The sequence below is a fragment of the Sinocyclocheilus rhinocerous genome, unplaced genomic scaffold (assembly GCF_001515625.1).
Source record: "Sinocyclocheilus rhinocerous isolate Xijiao unplaced genomic scaffold, SAMN03320098_v1.1 scaffold606, whole genome shotgun sequence".
Classification (NCBI taxonomy): domain Eukaryota; kingdom Metazoa; phylum Chordata; class Actinopteri; order Cypriniformes; family Cyprinidae; genus Sinocyclocheilus; species Sinocyclocheilus rhinocerous.
In genome coordinates, this window is record NW_015661919.1 from 615,213 (window position 1) to 630,532 (window position 15,320).

General features: G+C 40.6%; 1 protein-coding gene across 1 annotated transcript in view; it reads left to right on the forward strand.

Annotated features, from left to right (window-relative positions):
- Positions 1 to 15,320, forward strand: part of LOC107726889 (ras GTPase-activating protein nGAP) — a 94,807-nt gene that overhangs the window by 77,495 nt on the left and 1,992 nt on the right. The window contains exons 8-20 of the mRNA XM_016536595.1: positions 4,326 to 4,479; positions 4,819 to 4,917; positions 5,037 to 5,591; positions 5,679 to 5,823; positions 5,934 to 6,078; positions 7,208 to 7,444; positions 7,711 to 7,912; positions 9,084 to 9,262; positions 10,269 to 11,008; positions 12,410 to 12,630; positions 12,716 to 12,847; positions 12,929 to 13,131; positions 13,681 to 13,768. Of these exons, the coding sequence (XP_016392081.1) occupies positions 4,326 to 4,479; positions 4,819 to 4,917; positions 5,037 to 5,591; positions 5,679 to 5,823; positions 5,934 to 6,078; positions 7,208 to 7,444; positions 7,711 to 7,912; positions 9,084 to 9,262; positions 10,269 to 11,008; positions 12,410 to 12,630; positions 12,716 to 12,847; positions 12,929 to 13,131; positions 13,681 to 13,768 (3,100 nt within the window). The remainder of the gene's footprint in view (positions 1 to 4,325; positions 4,480 to 4,818; positions 4,918 to 5,036; positions 5,592 to 5,678; positions 5,824 to 5,933; positions 6,079 to 7,207; positions 7,445 to 7,710; positions 7,913 to 9,083; positions 9,263 to 10,268; positions 11,009 to 12,409; positions 12,631 to 12,715; positions 12,848 to 12,928; positions 13,132 to 13,680; positions 13,769 to 15,320) is intronic.

Consider the following 15,320-nt stretch of genomic DNA (forward strand, 5'->3'; position numbering starts at 1 on the left):
ATTTTCATTTCATCTCGCCTGTAATGCCTGATAAAGCAGCGTTTGTGAGCGCAGTGCTGCTTTTTGTACAGCGTTACCAGGGAAACCGCTATTTTTACCGCTCCAAAAGCCGCACCTAGTGGCAAAGAATGAATTTGCATTTTCATTCAGACCAATGCGAAAAGATCAACAAGTGGGCGGGCAATATGCTAATGTTTCATGTTGATGTCAACATGAAACGGATTGGGATTCGTTTTAAAAACGACTCGTTTAAAGTTTAAGTTGTTTCTTTTGAGAGACAATAACTTTATACACGGTGCACTTTCAGATTTAAAGGGTTAGTTCACCCAAAAATTAAAATTAGGCTGTGTTTTACTCACCCCAGAGCCATCAGGTGTATATGACTTCCTTCTTTCAGGCGAATCCAGTCAGAGTTATATAAAAAATTGTTAAATAAAATCGCCCATCCATTAAAAAAAAGTGTCTCACACGGCTCCGGGGGGTGAACAAAGGCCTCCTGTAGCGAATCGATGCTCTGGGGTGAGTAAAACACAGCCTAATTTTCATTTTTGGGTGAACTAACCCTTTAAAACTTTGCAGGATGTTTTCATTCACTTAGAGCTGTGTTACACACTGCATAAAAGGTCATTTTCAAAAATTCATAATAGGGGCACTTTAATATCAATGGTGAAAACAGTTGTGCTGATTAATATTTTTGTGTAAACTGTGATACATTTTTTAGAATTCTTTGATGAATAGAAAAATTGAAATAGAAATCTTTTGGAACATTATAAATATCTTTACTGCCACTATGAATATAATTCGTCCTTGTTTAATAAATATATTACTTTTTTTCCAAAAAAAAAAAATCGTACTGATCCCAAAATCTTGAACGGTAGTATATTGGCATTATCTACTTGTGTATGTACCATAAAAGTAGCCCGTAGAACTTACTGCAGAAAATTCCAATTCGTTTTTCATGTCTGATCTTTAGAACTCCCTGTCCTCACAGTCATTTTGCAAGTGATGAAATATGATTTGTTTGTTCAGTATAGTCAGTTTCCAGTGTATCTTATTCAGTTGCTTTAGTAATAAAGTCATTATCAGCACAATGCAGAGAGGCTTTCTTCTGCAACAACTGAGAGTAGCTGTCAGTGGAAAGAGAGGATGGAAAACTGGAAGTTTTGCATGACATCTCGCCGAGGTGCAGAATTCGTGAGGCGCTTGAGACAACGTAAACAACATTTATGCATATACTGTGTCTAAAGCTGCTAACTGGTTCACTCATTTTTATTGACTACATTGACTATACAATAATGTCATATTGTTGGCTATACAAGAAAAGAGTGAGTGTAATTTGTATTGTAATAAAAATGTAACATCCAAAACACTGGGGGGAAAAAAATTCTATATGACTGTTCAGACTGAGATGCATTCAAAATTGCTTTTAATCATATTTTAAACCACACACTATAAAAATATCAGATGTGGGAGCTGTGAAATTCAATGTAGAAAATACAGTGACAATGTCTCAGGTATTACTGTATGACATATAGAATGGTGCAGGTACGACGTCAGAACCCGGAAAACTAATTCGCTGCTGGTTCCTTCGAGATTTATGAAATAAATAAAGCCTGTGGTAAACATAACATGATGATATTTTTTATATTAATAGTACATATGATGTGATGTTAAGCCATTTTTAGTTTAAATTTTCAGCTCACCAATTAACAGGTTTTTCCTGTATAAAATAATTTTTAAAAAAATTACAGTACATTTGGATGTGACTTGAACCTTGTTTGTAAACACCTTATTTCCTGTGGGGATTTTTTTTTTAACATTTCATTTATGTTTAATTTACATTTCAAACTACAAAAACTTCCAAACTCGATAGGTTCCCACATTTATTGTGATCATGCCAAGAGCTAGCTTAAGTTAACTAAACCTCTCTTCAGATAAGGCTACAGTTTTCTGCTTTCTTGGCTTTGCTGAATATCTGGCTATGGGAAAACATTTGAACTCGTAGCTGAAAAGAAAATGTAAATAGCACATTAGAGGCTTTGAAGTAATCGACCTTTGCTGTAGCAGAATCACCTCTCACTATGTGGTCTGAATGAAAATGCTAGTCCTGTATTCATAGTGGACTTGGAAGCTTTGACTGTAAAGAGCTTGAATGTGGCACCGCAGTCCCAGCGGACTGATCAGATTTCTTGGATAATGTGGGAGAGCCGTGTCCGGATACGGGCTGACAGTGCACTGATATGCTTAGCTGTTCGAGTCAGCGCAGATGAAATGTATCGAGAGCTGGAAGTGAGCCTTCCATCAGGAGTCACCCTGCTGTTTCTGCATCAGCTGTCCGATTCAATTTACCACGCCTCTGTAAATGGAGACGGAAAGAGATACCTTTAGGATGGAGGAGATGGATGTTGAACTTCACATTGTCATATGCAGTTGCATAGGGCCTCACAAGCCCCAGGCAAGATTCAGAAGATTCAGTAGGTGAGTCAGTTCAGAAAATTTGCTGACAGATTTAGCGAGTTCATCTGGTGAAAGATTCATTAGACTGATTTGTGATTCAATAACTTGTGAGTTTGAGCAGTTTTATTAAAAGCGCTAACTCATAGGATTTGTGTGTTCATGAATGGCACTACATTGGTTGTGCTGTGTTTGTTTTTTCATACAACCAGATAAAATGTGTTGTCTTTCGTATTATTTCACAATATCTGGGCTGTATAACTGAATTATATTCAATTCTGACTGGAATATCACATCTCAGAGAAAATATGGGGCAATATGGACAGATAATGGATGTTTTGTGATAAATGATGGGTCCTGTGTTTGGGTTCTGTTGGGATGTGAGCCAGATGAGTGGCCAATCATTGTGGTAATCTGGTCAGTCAGCAGGCATCTCCACAATTTCTCATAATGAGAGTAACTGATGCCAGCATATTTTCTATTAGGCACTTATACCAGGATAGTCCATGTTACATGACCAACTGTCTGATCGTATGTGCAATGTCATTGCGTTCAACCTTATAGCAATTGTAAACTTGAAAACAAGCAAAAGGATTGTATAATTGATCAATAATTAGATTGTATCTTTCTTTGTTCTTCTCCAGCACAGAACTAAATGAGAATGTGTGTACAGTAGATTAGAGGAGTAGCTCCCTGTGATTATCTTGTGTCTCTTCCTGTCAATCATTATCTTTAGGCTTTTATGTAGCAGTATTATACATACATAAAGTATACATACTTTAAGTTTTTAAGAAATGTTTCTTGAGTGGCAAATTGGCATATTCGAATGATTTCTGAAGGATCATGTAACATTGAAGACTACAGTAATGATGCTGGAAATGTAGCTTTGCCATTACAGGAATACATTACATTTGAAAATATATTTAAAAAATAAAATGTTCATTTTAAATTATAATAATGTTTCATAATATTACAGTTTTTTTCTAGGGATGCATTACTGGAACGTTATCGGTTATGGAAAAATTATGCCGATATGCTGTATGATATGACTGTATTTTCTCTTCTGGTCTCATCTTAAGACCGAATTCTTATTAAACAAAACCCAGCCATGTAAGTAGCTGTGCAATGTGTGATGTAGCTGTGTGTGTGTGGAAGTGTTAAAGATGTTTGTGTAGTCAACTCATCCCTCGCTCCTCAGCTCCTCATAGGGCGGCCCCCATGGTAACATTCTCATGGGGACTTTGCATTTGCCAGCCCTCGTTCTTGTTTGTCACATCAGCTTTCTGCGTCCTTTTTAACCTCACCTGAGCTACGGTGAAGTACCTCTACACCTGCAGCAAAAAAATGAAAACTATTGGATAGGAGTCTTCGTTTCATTACAAGAATGTGTTAATATCCTGATATGCTCTTGGGATACTCCTTCAAGTGGATCTTTAGTTGTTTTTCGTAGGTATAAACTCTCTTTGTGGAAGCAGTGAGATTATGGAATTTGTCAGATTATATAATAAATATTGCTTTGACTACGGTAAAGAAGTTGAAAATGGTTATTGTGTGTGTTTATATAAAATGAAATGATTGTTTTTATCTGAATCACTCACTCTCTTACGTTTGACTGCCTCCCTGTGGCCGTGCTCTGTAATTGATTTTTCTTTTACTAAAAGGACCTCAAAGTTCATAGGAGATTATAATCAATCTCTCTGAGCCAAAACTATTTGTCACAGTTCTCATTTGCATATCAAATCTCCTGTGGCTGAGGACACTGTGTACTGAAATATCAGAATCGGAAGAAAGGATGTAATTATTATTAAATGATCTGGCTGAATCTTGAGTAATTGAGTTAAAGTTTCTGTTATTTCTGTGTGCTGTTGTAGGTCACGGGGCCTGACCAAATTGAAGGAGTCCTGTTCCCATGAGTCTCTACTGAGTCCAGGCAGTGCTGTTGAAGCTCTGGATCTGAGTATGGAGGAGGACGTCTACATCAAACCTTTACACAGCAGCATTCTAGGACAAGACTTCTGCTTTGAGGTACAAAGCATTATTCCCTTAAAATGTCATATCCAGTAAACACAATTAGTAAGGTCTTGGTAAAGTCATGGAAATTGGTCAAAAAGAGTGGGAACCTGTTTGACATACCATGATATATGAATATGTAACAGTGTTGCATTGCTCTTTTGTAAGTATCTGATTAATGAATAAATGTAAATGCAATCAAACTTTACCATAGTATAACAAGACACTATCAGTAAACCACGGCACAACCACAGAATATTTTGGAAGGGTTATATTGAATGCAGTTCACTTCTTCATAACCTATGGTTTAAATGAATGATTTACTTTATGAATGAAGTCCCTCTCCTCGTGTAGGTGGCATACTCAGGTGGAAGTAAGTGCTTCAGCTGCTCCTCTGCTGCTGAACGGGACAAATGGATGGAGAACCTCAAGAGAACTGTGCAGCCTAATAAGGTGACCACCAGATGCTGTTTTTTGTTGTTGTTGTTTTTTAATCGATACAAAAGCATGCGTGCTTGTTTTATACTTAAAATGAACTGCTGTGGGTTCAATCAGTGTCATTCCATCACCAGGACAACTGCCGACGGGCGGAAAACGTCCTCCGTCTGTGGATCATCGAGGCCAAAGATCTGCCACCGAAAAAGAAGTATTTCTGTGAGCTGTGTCTGGATGACATGCTGTACGCCCGCACCACCAGCAAAACCCGCTCTGACTGCCTGTTCTGGGGGGAACACTTTGAGTTCTCCGGTGTGCCGTCCATTAAGAGCATCACTGTACACATCTACCGTGATGTTGACAAGAAAAAGAAGAAGGACAAAAACAACTATGTGGGCCTGGTGAACATACCAGTGCAAGGAGTGATGGGAAGGCAGTTTGTGGAGAAATGGTATCCGGTCAGCACCCCCACCACCAGCAAATCCAAAGGTGGAGGCCCCTCCATCCGCATCAAATCTCGCTTCCAAACGGTCTCTATCCTGCCCATGGAGCAGTACAAGGAGTTTGCGGAGTTTGTGACCAATAACTATACCATGTTGTGCTCTGTGTTGGAGCCCGTCATCAGTGTGAAGAACAAAGAGGAGATGGCCAGCGCGCTTGTGCACATACTGCAGAGCACGGGACGAGCGAAGGTACGATGCCAGTTAAGTTCTCATTTACATAAATTTGCCATAAATCACTTGTTTATTAATAAAACCTGACTGAACTGCTTTCATTAGGACTTCCTAACAGATCTGGTGATGTCTGAGGTGGATCGCTGCGCTGACCATGACGTGCTGATCTTTAGGGAGAACACGCTAGCCACCAAAGCCATTGAAGAATACCTCAAATTGGTGGGACAGAAGTACCTACATGATGCACTAGGTAAATGAAACATTTGTCTTACTGTATTAAGAGAGGGAGGAGAAAAGTTTGCTCATCAAGGCTTGTGTATCAAGAAGACCCTTTACTATATGCTTGTTTTTGCTTTGTAGGAGAGTTTATTAAAGCCCTTTATGAGTCAGATGAAAATTGCGAAGTAGACCCATCGAAGTGCTCCAGCAATGAGCTTCCAGAGCACCAAAGTAACCTAAAGATGTGCTGTGAGCTGGCCTTCTGCAAGATCATCAACTCTTACTGGTAACTTTTTCAATTCCTAAAACTTGACATAATTTATGTAAAGCATAAACTTCAATAGTAGCTAAGAAGAAATTTGAATAACAACAAAAACAAAGAAAAGAATATATGCAGGGTTCACGGTAATTAAAACTTTTTCCTTTCAGCGATTTTCTTGTGAGCAATCTCCATTAAATGTTTTTAGACATTCTTCTTCAGAATTTATGAGCAATTGGAAAAGTCTTAAACTGTTTTTCAAGACTTTATAAATTCAGATTTTACACTATCGTTCAAAAGTTTGGGGTCAGTAAGAATTTTTTTTTTTTTAAAGAAATTACTTTTATTCAGTAAGGATGTACTAAATTGATCAAAAGTGATCATTAGAATTTTTATAAAGTCACAATTATAAAGACAGTTATAACAATGTACAAAATTTATATTTCAAGTTCTTATGAACTTTCTATTTTTATTTACTTTCTATTCAAAGAATCCTGACAAGAATGTATTATGGTTTTCACAAAAATATAAAGTTTTCAACATTGATAATAATAAGAAATACTGATTTCTGAAGGATCATGTGGCACTGTAATGGCTGCTGAAAATTTAGATTTGCCATCACAGAAATAAATTACATTTTAAAATATATATATATATAAAAAAAAAAAAAAAAGCTTATTTAAATTGTAGCAATATTTACAGACTCTGTGAGCGTAAGAAATGTCTTTCAAAAACATGATGAATAATTGCCGACCCCAAACTTTGAACAGCAGTATATGTTTATGCAGTTCACAATGTTTCTACTGGTAACTACAAATACAACTATATTGCTCTTCTTTGTAGTTTGTTCATATGCTCATGTTTGCAATCGCATTAGTTACATCCTAACCTGCATATATATATATATTAAAAAAAAAAAGCTTATTTAAATTGTAGCAATATTTACAGACTCTGTGAGCGTAAGAAATGTCTTTCAAAAACATGATGAATAATTGCCGACCCCAAACTTTGAACAGCAGTATATGTTTATGCAGTTCACAATGTTTCTACTGGTAACTACAAATACAACTATATTGCTCTTCTTTGTAGTTTGTTCATATGCTCATGTTTGCAATCGCATTAGTTACATCCTAACCTGCTGCTGTGCTCTTGTCAGTGTGTTTCCACGGGAACTGAAGGAAGTGTTTGCATCATGGAAGCAGCAGTGTCATGCTCGAGGGAAGCAGGACATCAGTCAGCGTCTGATTAGCGCATCGCTCTTCCTGCGTTTCTTGTGCCCTGCCATCATGTCCCCTTCGCTCTTCAATCTCATGCAGGAATACCCAGACGACCGTACCTCTCGAACACTCACCCTCATTGCCAAAGTCATCCAAAATCTTGCTAACTTTGCCAAGTATGTCAGAAACACTCTTCATACAGTACACAATGCTTACTTCATAAAATTCTAAATATTAAATAGTTTCAGGATTTTGAAAGTGAAAATGGGAATTTGAGTCAAAATTATGGAAATCAGGTTAACTGTTTACATGACACTAACATAATTCTCATTTAATGTTATGTATTAATATTATAATTTTCTTGTGTGTGCAAATGCAGTCATCGTGAAACTCCAGTGCCTGTCTGAGTTTCTTATGCATTTCTTGTTCTCTGTTACATCAGATTCGGAAACAAAGAGGAGTACATGGCCTTCATGAATGACTTCCTAGAGCACGAGTGGGCTGGTATGACTCGATTTCTGCTTGAGATCTCAAATCTTGAGACCATCTCCAACACCCCGGGCTTTGAGGGCTACATCGACCTGGGCCGTGAGCTGTCGGTGCTACACTCGCTACTGTGGGAGGTGGTGTCTCAGCTGGACAAGGTACTGAAATCCCTCCAAACCATTATACTGCAACAATACCTCTTACAATGAAATCTGCCGTAGGCTTAAGTCTGGTTTTAGAGAGATTTACAACAGCTGAGCATCAATTTGTTCAAGAGGCGTGACAGTGGGGGGGGTAAAAACGCACCTGCCTACCAGAGATGTTATGTAATCCTCTTGCACTCAGTAATTTCTTTTCATTAAAAAGTTTTAGACAGAAATAAATAGGACTTACACAACATAAACAAATGCAACATGAATGGTACTCAACAAATTATTATATAATTATTATGAGTGCCCACGTCTCAAAATCAGGAAGCACGTTTCATACCTCAGAGGTATTGCCGCAAATGTCTTCTGTTGAGCTGTGTGCTTCATGTCAGTAATGCTTTATCCCCACTAAACATTGTAAGGTTCTAGCTGATTTTAAATGTTATCACCAACCTGATACTGCAGTACATTGAACGGCTGTGTGTGACCAAAAAAAAGCTTTGCACTTGTTTGCAGGGTTAATGTCATAACTCATTGTCTAGGTTAAGTTAGCGTCAAGGTTAATGCCCCTGTTTAAACTGGAAGAGTCTGTTTAATGACATTGGACACAGCGCATTCACGCATCCCCACACGTCCTTTGCCTAACTCTTGCTGACCTGTTGCGTCTGGAGCATGGTTTTGTTTTGACTGCAATTAAAACCTCCCTGCACAATATTTTTGTTTCCTGCCATGAGTTAATTCATCAAAACCTTTCTTTTATCTTATCTCAGACCTAACCTTCTGTTGTTGTTTGGTGCATGGCCTGCATTTGACCATTTTTACCTCGTTTGTTTCTGTTTGTGGCTTTTGTCATTTTTGTAGAAGCATGTGTTTGTTTTTTCTTTCATTTATCCCTAATTTGACTTTTTTCCTTTTGTTTTCTCCTCTGTTTACCCATGCCACTATCCATTCCACCCTTTCCTGTCCGACACACTGTGTCTCCATGGTTACGCCGTTCTACCATCAATGTATTATGGTGCCTACTATCTCGACCAACAAAAATTTTTTAAAAACTCCTGCCAACCCACCAATCTGCCATCTGCACCCTCAAACTCTCGGGCTCCGTGTGGGTGCCCTCTGTGGTCCATAATGTGGTTACCATGGTAACGCACCAACCCAGGGTGACAATTCCTTCCTGCAGGCGACGGTGGCCAAACTGGGGCCCCTGCCACGTATTCTTGGCGATATCACCCGCTCGTTGTCCAGCCCCAACCCCATCCAGCAGCAGCTTAGGCGCTTCCAGGACCATAGCTCCGCTCATGACATCAGTGGAAGTGTGTCCTCAGGACTGCAGAGAATATTCGAAGACCCAGCAGACAGGTAGGACATTGTTGGATTTCATAATTTTCTCTACTTTATCTATGACTCTTGTGCTATATTCCAAATCATCTAAAGCCATAATTGTTTGAGCAACAGACTGAAATTATTTGGTTGTTATTCCAAAATTATAGTAGTTACTCACTCATCCACAAGTTCAAACTTGGTGCATTCCCGAAAGGAGAAGAACATCATTGGTTCTCACATGTACGGTAAAAGTGCCAGGTTTGAACTTGTGGAAACATGAACATTGTAAAGGGCTATTTCTGGTTAAAAACGCAATGTAATGGATGTAGCGACATATCTTTTCTTCTGTATTGTGACGTACATCCGAGTGAAGCAGATTATCAAAAAGAACAAAAAAAGTTAGGGTTGGAACTCTGTCATTTCACCAGATGATTTAGTTATGCAATGTTGATGATAAATTAAGAGGTCAAAAAAAAAGAATCATAAGCATGGCTGAATCGTTCACAATAGATTGTGCATTTAGAAAGTAGATTTCATTTCATGCCAACTTTAAATGTTGAAAACATGTGGTGATTTGCATTTATAGCTCTGCATTGGTACATTATCTTTGTTCTAGTACACAGCCAAAACACTAATCAGTTTTTTCTCCAAAGATCACATTTAGAATTGGTATATCCGGTTAATAATGGATAAATTGATTAAAGCCCCTGTCCTACATTTTTTTTTCTTTTTTGATAATCCATTTCACTCAGTTGTACATCACAATTCAGAGGAAAAGATCTGTCCCAACTTCTGTTTCGTCGCAAATTTTAAAAGGCTTCAGAACAGATGGCTGGCAAGCCTACTTATATTTCTCTGAGAAGGCCAATTGGTATCGGACAAGGAAAGACCACAATGCATTGTAAAACCAAAGTATGAATGAACATTACATTAGCACAAGTAACTTTCCAAAACCGCTGAGACTTGGACCATTAAAATAAAATGTGCAATATTATGACTGTGTTATTCTCATATATTCATTCTCGTGTATCTTGTTCCTCAGTGAAATGAGGAGCATCAAATCTCCTGTCCAGGAGCACATGGAGGCCTTAGTCCGAGGGAAGCATCCTTTATTGGGTCAGCAGTCCTCCACTCACAGCATGAGCTTCTCTGACAAAGAGGAGCGAGACAGTCCACTCCCGAATGGACGCAGTATATCTCTAATGGACCTGCAGGACTCTTACTTGGCACAGGGGCATCCGGGTCCTAACTCTCTCAATGAAGCCCCACCTAGATTAGGCCGAGTGGGCTCTCAGGCCTCCATCGGCCCTGTCCCCCCTCCACACCTCCACCAGCCTCCCGTCCATCCGAAAGTTCCCCAGCTAAGGGACAACTTGCCTCAGAGTGCCCCACAGGTGCGGCGCCCTATACACCCCTCCCTCAGCCAGCAGCGCAGCCTGCAACCGCTGTCTTTCCAAAACCCTGTTTACCACCTCAGTAACCTGCACGCACAATCCACGCACTCAACCCAGTCCACGCACTCCGCCCAGTCCCTGCAGCCAGACTCCAGCTCAGAGAACCTGAGCACAGGCAGCTCTCGGAGCGCCAGTCCAAGTGCGTCAGGTGGCCGGGGAGCTACTCCCAGAGCACGGATGCCTTCCACCAGCAGTGTGGAGGAAGAACTCACCCGCAAAAGCATCCAGGGCCAGGAGACGCCTCCTCCCTCGGCACGCTGGCACCCTCCCCTTGCAGACCAGCACTCGGGAGCCCAGGTTGTGGTGGTACCGAGGCAGAGCAGCACAGGTACGGCGCATATCGTGAAGGTGGAGATTTTTGGCATAAAAGAAAAATCGATAATTTTGACCCATACAATCAATTTATTGTTGGCTATTGCTACAAATATACCCGTGCGACTGGAGACTGGTTTTGTGGTCCAGGGTCACAAATTAAAAGGTCAAAAGAAAGAAACGTATGCATGGATGAATCATTCACAATAGATTGTGCATTTAGAAGGTAGATAGGGTGAGTTTCCCTTTCATGCCATTTCATTTGTGACGTATACCACACTTCTCCAAAGATTTAGAACTAGTTTATCCAGTCAATAATGGATGAATTGAACCAAGTCCCGTCCTACCAATTTTTTTTTTCTTTTTTAGTAATCCATTTCACTCGGATGTACATCACAATACAGAAGAAAAGATCTGTCCCAACTTGCGTTTCATCGCAACTTTTAAAAAGGCTTCGGAACAGATGGCTGACAAGCCTACTTATATTTCTCTGAGAAGGCCAATTGGTATCGGACAAGGAAAGACCACAATGCATTGTAAAACCAAAGTATGAATGAACATTACATTAGCACAAGTAACTTTCCAAAACCGCTGAGACTTGGACCATTAAAATAAAATGTGCAATATTATGACTGTGTTATTCTCATATATTCATTCTCATGTATCTTGTTCCTCAGTGAAATGAGGAGCATCAAATCTCCTGTCCAGGAGCACATGGAGGCCTTAGTCCGAGGGAAGCATCCTTTATTGGGTCAGCAGTCCTCCACTCACAGCATGAGCTTCTCTGACAAAGAGGAGCGAGACAGTCCACTCCCGAATGGACGCAGTATATCTCTAATGGACCTGCAGGACTCTTACTTGGCACAGGGGCATCCGGGTCCTAACTCTCTCAATGAAGCCCCACCTAGATTAGGCCGAGTGGGCTCTCAGGCCTCCATTGGCCCTGTCCCCCCTCCACACCTCCACCAGCCCCCTGTCCATCCAAAAGTTCCCCAACTAAGAGACAACTTGCCGCAAAGTGCCCCGCAAGTGCGGCGCCCTATACACCCCTCCCTCAGCCAGCAGCGTAGCCTGCAACCGCTGTCTTTCCAAAACCCTGTTTACCACCTCAGTAACCTGCACGCACAATCCACGCACTCAACCCAGTCCACGCACTCCGCCCAGTCCCTGCAGCCAGACTCCAGCTCAGAGAACCTGAGCACAGGCAGCTCTCGGAGCGCCAGTCCAAGTGCGTCAGGTGGCCGGGGAGCTACTCCCAGAGCACGGATGCCTTCCACCAGCAGTGTGGAGGAAGAACTCACCCGCAAAAGCATCCAGGGCCAGGAGACGCCTCCTCCCTCGGCACGCTGGCACCCTCCCCTTGCAGACCAGCACTCGGGAGCCCAGGTTGTGGTGGTACCGAGGCAGAGCAGCACAGGTACGGCGCATATCGTGAAGGTGGAGCAACAGAGTCGAGGAGTGGGGCTGGCGGCAGGAAACGCAGGGCTGCGAATCCCGAGGTCGCTCCCTCACAGCACTTCCCTGCGTAGCAGCAGCAGCGTCAACACTGAACCCATGCAGCAGAGCGGCGAGAGATCCAGACAGCAGTCCACATGTTCCAAAGACAGTTCGGTTCCAGGAGGACGAGGCACCAAACAGGTAAAGGATGAGAGGAGGAAAGAGAGTTTGCTTTATCCAGACATGTTTGAACCCAAATAAAGCTTTCTTTGCATGTGTCCCTAAGGTACAGTCACCTGTAGAGTCAGTCACCATGTCCCCAGTGGAGCGAACGGCAGCATGGGTCCTGAATAACGGCCAGTATGAAGATGAGGAAGAGGAAGGACTGAGCAAAGATGATGCCAAACATGTAGAGAAGGTACAAAAAGCGATAAGGAGAAATTGCTGCAAATATGCATTAGAGTTAGGTTTTAAGAGACCCTACTCTTCTTCTCTGAAGTACGAACAGGAAATCTCGAAGCTGAAGGAGCGTCTGCGGGCGTCTAGTCGGCGACTGGAGGAATATGAGAGGCGGCTGCTGGCACAGGAACAGCAGATGCAGAAACTGCTCTTGGAATACAAGGCTCGATTGGAGGACAGCGAAGACCGTCTGCGCAGACAACAGGAGGAGAAAGACAGCCAGATGAAGAGTATTATCTGCAGGTGAGTGTATGAACCAGCAGAGTATGACCGAATTTACAGTATATATTAAGGAGTGAGAATCTTACACTTTTGGTTGCAAACCTCAAAATACAGTCTAAACATTTAGTAAACGTGAAGTAAAATCCTTTTATATCTGTACATTTGATGTTTAACAATTTAGAGGTCAATATAATGCGATACAATATAAAGGCTCTTTTTCGTTCTTTATTCATTTCTTAAAGGGGTCATATGATGCGATTTCAAGTTTTCCTTTCTCTTTGGAGTGTTACAAGCTGATTGTGCATAGATAAGATCCCTGAAGTTGCAAAGACTAAAGTCTCAAAACCAAAGAGATATTCTTTATCAAAGTTAAGACTCTGCCACGCCCCCCTAAAACGGCTCGTTCTAATGATGTGTTTAAATGTTAAGTATTTTTTTCCTTTTTACCTTTAATTTGTCTGGTTCATATTTACAACATATAAACCAAAATAAGTATCCAACTTAAAAACCTGCAATGTCAAAATTATTTGTAATTGTAAAACAGGGTTTTGTGTCATTTGTGGCTCACAGGCTGATGGCCGTGGAGGAAGAACTGAAGAGAGACCATGCAGAGATGCAGGCGGTCATAGATGCCAAACAGAAGATAATCGATGCACAGGTACTGCAGATTACCATATTAATCAGCACGATAAATGCAAGAGAACTTTAGTGAGAGTTTGGAGATCATCTTAGTCTACTGTCTGGTTGTGAGGTGCTGGCCTGTCTGTGCTGCACAGTGGTATGCTTTGAACTCCCTGCTAAACCTCAGATGGTATTAAAGCAAACAGGCTGCTGACTGGCTCATTGTTACTGTGTCCTACTGAATTCCAGGTCGCTAATGGAACTGAGGTAATACCAGCAGGCAAGTACAAGCAGACAGTTCTGCTCCTGCAGAGCAGCTAGGCTTATGTAAGCGCACCCTGATCCAACACCCATGCCTGGCCTGAACCTTTGCAACACTCAGTCCTCTAAGCTATTTTGTTTCTCTCCATTTCAGAAGATCTAATAAAACAAGGGTTAAAGGTGAAGTGTTTAATTTTTCAATGTTAAAAGATGCTCTATCCAAATTTAATACGCAGAGACGACGATAACAAAAATGTATCATAAACAAAAATGTGTAATAAGTACAAAAAACAAATGTGATATAGGATGCAAAAAGTAAGCTAACCAAAAATAAAGCAAAGAACTAGAAATGTTTAATGTTAACAAATTATAGCTTTGATTATATTTTTAATGTTACATATAATAAATAATATTTGTTATTATATGCAACATTTTTTATTAAATTTAAATGCAATTTATTTTTTTTATTCATGTTTAAAGGTGCAATAGGTGATTGTCTTCAGAAAATTTTTTTGTTATGCTGGTTGAAAGTCCCGATAGCAATCATTAAGTTAAGTGGTCTAAATGTATTTATATATTCTGTGGAAGGCGTAGGACCAAGAAATGTTCGTCCAATCAAAACGCTTGGTCCGAGCATTTTAATTGGCTTTCCTACCTGCCTGTCAACATATGTATCTGCATACCTCTGCGCACCCGGTTCGCGCACACAGGATACGTCATCAGCGCGTTCACGCACGCTGTGCACTGTGCAGACAGAGTGAGAATGGCAGACAAACATCTACAACCCGATCTTCCTTCCTGGTATTGTAGTACTTTTTAAAGTTTTCTCACCGGTGAATGACACATGATGTAGCCCAGTGGTTCCCAATTCCAGTCCTCGCGATTCAGATAACCAACAACTTTTTGTTGTGCGATATATTGCCCCAGAAATAATTGCGATAAGCGATATTATTGTCATTTTAAATACCGTTTTATGCCACTGAATATATAATCATAATGTAACAGCATAATAATGCAAGAAGGCCAACACACTTCCAAATTGCAACAAACTTAACTTTTAAGAATACTTAGATCATGGAAGTTAAGTACCAAAATATTAGATACCTTAAAAAACCTGAATAAATAGTAAACAAACATTTTCTAACAAAAAGTGCAAAGTAACAAGTAGAAAAAATAAGCCAAGAGGAGACTGGTTTTCCTTTTCTAAAGTAAAGAAACTTTGCTTCCTTTGCTCCTGTTAACAAATGTTGGTTTTCACAAGACTCACCGGTGCATGCGCAATGCTGACCTCATACGTCATCAGCCCGGAGCTGCTTCCGTGTACAACT